The 5021-nt window shown below is 55.8% G+C and overlaps 3 protein-coding genes across 6 annotated transcripts; 2 read left to right on the top strand and 1 right to left on the bottom strand.

The window, feature by feature from the left end:
• Positions 1 to 14: 14 nt before the first annotated feature.
• Positions 15 to 677, top strand: KVP17_003479 (uncharacterized protein; the record flags this gene model as incomplete). Of its 2 annotated transcripts, none has more annotated exons than XM_068520807.1 (1): positions 15 to 677. In XM_068520807.1, the coding sequence occupies one exon, from the start codon at positions 15 to 17 to the stop codon at positions 675 to 677; it is 663 nt and encodes a 220-aa protein (XP_068377871.1). The 2 variants fall into 2 exon arrangements, with proteins under 2 accessions (XP_068377871.1, XP_068377872.1); XM_068520808.1 differs by having other exon boundaries at positions 93 to 677.
• A 31-nt stretch (positions 678 to 708) lies between these two features.
• KVP17_003478 (uncharacterized protein) lies at positions 709 to 3527 on the top strand (the record flags this gene model as incomplete). Of its 3 annotated transcripts, XM_068520805.1 has the most annotated exons (5): positions 709 to 2342; positions 2370 to 2417; positions 2446 to 2559; positions 2588 to 3231; positions 3255 to 3403. In XM_068520805.1, 5 exons carry the CDS (start codon positions 709 to 711, stop codon positions 3401 to 3403), a joined length of 2589 nt encoding a protein of 862 aa, XP_068377869.1. The 3 variants fall into 3 exon arrangements, with proteins under 3 accessions (XP_068377869.1, XP_068377870.1, XP_068377868.1); XM_068520806.1 differs by lacking the exons at positions 2370 to 2417; positions 2446 to 2559; positions 2588 to 3231; positions 3255 to 3403 and having other exon boundaries at positions 709 to 2346; XM_068520804.1 differs by lacking the exons at positions 709 to 2342; positions 2370 to 2417 and having other exon boundaries at positions 2529 to 3527.
• On the bottom strand, positions 3528 to 4526 carry KVP17_003480 (uncharacterized protein; the record flags this gene model as incomplete). Its single annotated transcript, XM_068520809.1, has 1 exon — positions 3528 to 4526. One exon carries the CDS (start codon positions 4524 to 4526, stop codon positions 3528 to 3530), a length of 999 nt encoding a protein of 332 aa, XP_068377873.1.
• Positions 4527 to 5021: the final 495 nt, after the last annotated feature.

Below are 5021 nucleotides of genomic sequence, written 5' to 3'. Positions count from 1 at the left end.
TAGAGAGACCCCACATGGATCGCACGCCGATAGACCGCAATCCTGTAGACCGAAGTCCTTACGACCGACCTCCGGTGGACAGACCTCCACACATGTACGATAGACCGCCTATGGATAGGCCTCCTATGGAGAGGCCTCCTATGGACAGGCCACCAACGGACAGGCCTCCCATGGATAGGCCACCTATGGACAGGCCTCCCATGGATAGGCCGCCAATGGACAGACCTCCCATGGATAGGCCGCCAATGGACAGACCTCCCATGGATAGGCCTCCCATAGATAGGCCTCCCATGGATAGGCCACCAATGGACAGACCTCCCATGGACAGACCTCCCATGGATAGGCCTCCCATGGATAGGCCTCCCATGGACAGGCCTCCCATGGATAGGCCTCCTATGGACAGGCCTCCTATGGATAGGATGGACCGGTCTGGGCGGCCTCCTCACCTTGATCGACACCCCATGGAGCGACCTCCGTACGAGCAACGCTCGACGCTTCCTCCGACCGAGAGACCTGATGACCCTTACGTTCCCAGACCTGTTGACGTGTCCAGATCACAAGAGTGGAGGAAGAAGACATCAGTGAACTTAATGTTCTCAGGCAGGTCAGCCGCAAACGCACTTGCCACAGGCTCGTGCCTGACGCCGATCAACCTTGGTGCCTCTTATGCGCTCTGAAAAACTCTCACAACAATTAAGTCGACAAAAAATGGGTAAACTTCGTAACCTTAACCTTCTGACAGTGGAAGCCTGGGAGGTCATCCGCCGCGAACCAGCGCTCAGCAGGTTACGAACGTGGCTGGAGGCGTCCGTGGCGGATGTGAACGCTTCACCAGAGCTGTTGGAAGAGGGTGGCGTGCACAGAGTAACCTCGAAGGGCTGTCCACCTGGACCGCCTCCTAAATCCAAGAGAGGTCCGCCAACGAGCACTAAGGGCAGTCCACCTGGACCGCCTCCTAAATCCAAGAGAGGTCCGCCAAAAAGCAGTCCACCAGAACCCTCTTGGGCTCTCAAAGGCAGTCCGGATTATTGTCCTGCGAAGGGAAGGCCTCCGCAGAAGTTGCCTCCCAGAAAGAGCTCGTCTGCAGTTATTGAGCCTTCCTGGTCCAGACAAAACTCTCCGGATTACTGCGCCTCTAAAGGCGTTCCACCGCGTTCTTTGCCTCGAAACAAGAACGGGAAAGCTCCCGTACCAACCAAAACTTATCCAAAAGCTGCACCAGCCAAAGTTGCCAGCCAAAAGTTGACTTTCGGACCTGGATTGCCGGCTGGCGTGGTTCCGCGTCGACTTCAATGGATACCAATTCCAGAGAAGAAGCTTAGTGGCACTATCTGGGAAGCGCTGCTGAACAGCCCCGTTAAAATCCCTCGACCAGCCCGGCCGCCAGCCAAGACGACTCCTGCTCCCCCGTCCCCTCGCACGGATCCACCCAAGCGGCTCAACAACGACGTTGAGTGGGTCGAGACGACAGCAGACGAGGTCATCTCCTATGGAGCTGTCAATCTCTACTTCTGCGAACGGGCTGCTGACTTAAAGGCAAAGGTCGCACCCAAAGCGAGAACCGTCGTCAAGCACCGCTCAGTGCTCGATAAAAAACGGCGAGACACTATCGAGATAACCCTACGGGGTATGGGTCTCCTCGACGACCTATCGCCAGTCTTCGACACCGTCAGCGACTTACGAGAAGGTGCGTTGACCGGAGACCAACTCGATCGGATCATCACTCTGCTTCCAACGGCAGAAGAGATTCCGCTGTTGCAACAGATTCCGGACGACGAAGTGGAGGCCTTCGCCAAATGCGACAAGTTCCTTCTGCGGACACTCAGCGTGTCATGCTTTAAGGAGCGTGGTGAAGCGCTGGTAGTGCGGATGAGTTTCGCGGACGAGCTGAAAGTCATACAGACGAAAGCCGATACGCTCTCTCATTGCGTGGAGCGAGTCCTGGCGTCCGTCAGAGGCGGCGCGCTGCGATTGCTGCTGAAAATGATCCTTCTCATCGGCAACCACCTGAACCATGGCACTAACAAGGGTGCGTGTCGAGCCATCGCTCTTAACTCGCTCGAAACTCTCAAGTCGGTGAAGGGCGCAGGACCGACGGCCATCCCCAACTGCACGTTGGTAAAGTATCTGGTCGTAAGGCTCTTCGACCTAAACCATGCGTGTCGGGATACGCGCAGGCTCCTCTGGAAGGATTTGGAAGACTCTATTGGCAGGGCCACCAGTGCGACTGCTCAAGGTGCTGATGAGCTGCAGGCGGCGGTGAAGGTTCTGCGGAGTAAAGTAGTCCGGACACGAGCTGTAGTGTCCGGAGCCAAGGCGGACCACTTCGAAGAGCAGTTCTCGTGAGTTTCATTCTCTGAACCAACTAGATCCACCATGCTGGAGTTCGCGGATACTGCGCTGTGCAAACTCGAGACGTGGGGGGTTGTGGGTTTTCGGACGCAGGCTGGACTCGCTGCTGACTGCGGTGACTCGGCAATTGTGCACGCTGCCGGCGATTTTCTGTGAAAGGGGCAAAATGGTGAGAGATGGTCAGGAGGTACTCTCGAAGCTTGGCAAGTGAGTGTTGCCTTTCACTCTCAAACAGGTTCTGGAGTGCGCTCTCAGCAGCCCGAGCGGAGTACAGGGAGCACCGACGTAAGGCGGACGAGGCTGCTGAACGAAAGCGAAAAGCCGAGGATGGACGAAAACATGCCCTTCTGACGTGTCGACGTGTACCTCGTGAGAAGCCGTACTCGAACATGACCATTGCTAGCCTGGGACTCAGCCCGCGAACGCGCGGGTCCCTAGCGAACTTTTCACAGCAGAAGATCATGTCAATCCCTGAGCAGCCTGTCTACCCTGCTTTGTCTCCCGAGCCCTCACCTGAGCGTACTCCCAAGGGTAGGGTTGTCTACCCTGCGTTCTCTCCCGAGCTCTCACCTGAGCGTACTTCCAAGGGCAGGGTTGTGTTCCCTGCGTTCTCTCCCGAGCCGTCACCTGAGCGTACTACCAAGGGCAGGGTTATCCGCAATAAGCATGGCACGGAAACAACGATTCCCCGTCTTCAGCTCGGAAATCTGCAGATGATGGAAAGAATTCCCAGAGTGCCAGAACCACTGCCTACCACCCGTCGCCACTACCAACCGTCTCCCCAGCTTTCTCCTCAGCCCTCTCTTAAACCCGTTCTCCAGTCGGACAAGCCGGCGCTCTCGCCTAGGCGCTGCCCTGGTCGGGAAAACGCCAACACACGTTTCCTCCGCTCTGTGCCCCAGACTGTCCTTCTGCCCTGGGACCTGTCGCCATCCCGAGCGGCATTTATGCGCTCACCCTGCCCGAAGAGACCGGCATTCAAGCCTGTTCACCGGAAGTTAGAACGGTCGAGGAGCCTGGAGTCTGCTGTTTGTCGCGAGAGAGCGCGTAGACCACAAACGCATCCCCTATGTCATGTCTCACCGCCGGCGCCCCCTCCTCGAAGAAAGATGACCCCTCTTGCAAGTAAGCAGGAAGCCAAGAAGAAACGGTGGTTCTCACGACTAATTAAGTGATCAAGCCATAGACTGTTGAAATGCGAACCTGGCTTCTACGAAGGCGGCCACCAGCGCACCTACCATCACAGATACGTTAGCGCCCTTCTGTAGGTGGTAGTCCACATCTGCAAGACGCCTCAGCAACACAGTCAGGAAAGCAGGGGGATATTCCGTTTTCCAAACGCAATCGTAGACGGCGGCAACGATGTCTGATAGGGCAAAGCCGTGCTTCAGTAGGGCGTTGATGACTGTAGCTGACTGCTGGACCGTCTCCTCGTTCAGGCTTCGAAACACTAGATCTATTTGCAGAGGACTGGGCAGTCCCGCAGCCAGACGGATGTCTGCTGACCCAATCTCCTGATCAGGTCGACTCATATGGCATTGCTGTAGCAGGTTAATAACTCGGCGCATGTCCCCCTTCGCCACACCCGTAAGCGCTTCTAGAGCGTCAGGCGTAACTCGAAGGCGTTCGTAATCGGCAATGGTCTTCGCCCTCGCCTGGAGCTCCTCGGGGCCCAACGGCGGGAATCGAAATTTCGCACACCGACTTTGGATCGCAGGGTTGAGATGGTTGACAAAGTTGCAGATCAAACAGAATCTGGTTGTTGCTGAAAAGTTCTCGATAACTCGTCGGAGAGCCATCTGTGCGACGTTTGTCAGCTGGTCAGCCTCGTCGAGAATTACGAGCTTGATGGCTCCGAGACCACGGGCCTCTCTTGCCATGCGCATAGGCCGAAATTCTGTAAACCGTTTGATGGTATCACGTACAGTGCCGATGCCTCGCTCGTCAGATGCATTGAGCTCAAGTGACATGTGTGCTGAAAACTCGCCGTGGATCTCCTTGACCAGCGCCTTGGCTGCTGTGGTTTTTCCGGAGCCTGGCGGTCCATGGAACAGCAGGTGCGGCAGCTGGTCGTTCGCGATATAGCGTGAAAGGATATCGATGGTGTCAGTATGTGACAGAATCTCCTTCAACACAGTTGGTCTATATTTCTCCACCCAGGGAAGCGACTGCATTGAATTACCTAAGAATAGTGCAGTTTTGTGACGTCATCTTTGATGAGCGAGGCGGTATAGTATGTGTTATGTTCCTATCCGCTACACAACACAACCGCCGCCGTCGGCAGAGCGCTGTGTGCATTGCTGTCGTAGTGCTTGTGTGCCATGACTGAATCACCTGAGGGGATCATGAATCGTCCCTCACCATCTCCCAGTCCCATATTAGACCCCGCTAGCCCAGTGAGCACGGAAGATGTGTCCGAGTTGATCCAATCTCTTGGTAGATTGCCAGCAGTTGAGCACACGGAGTTTGTTCCTATAGACGATGCAATGCCGGTGTGGCCTTTGTGCAGCGGCAGCGAACCCAGGCTTCACGTAGGCAACTTCAACGATTTGTTCAACATCAACCATACGAATGACAGTGTCCATTCAACCAGCGAGACTAAGGACGGTCTCCGTTCAACCAGCGAGACTAAGGACGGTCTCCGTTCAACCAGCGAGACTAAGGACGGT

The sequence above is a fragment of a genome (assembly GCF_019968985.1).
Source record: "MAG: Porospora cf. gigantea B chromosome Unknown PgB_NODE_1717_length_5021_cov_122.545, whole genome shotgun sequence".
In the NCBI taxonomy this organism is placed as follows: Eukaryota; Apicomplexa; class Conoidasida; order Eugregarinorida; family Porosporidae; genus Porospora; species Porospora cf. gigantea B.
Note: the sequence above shows the minus strand (reverse complement) of the source record. Positions and strands in the feature narration are given on the sequence as shown.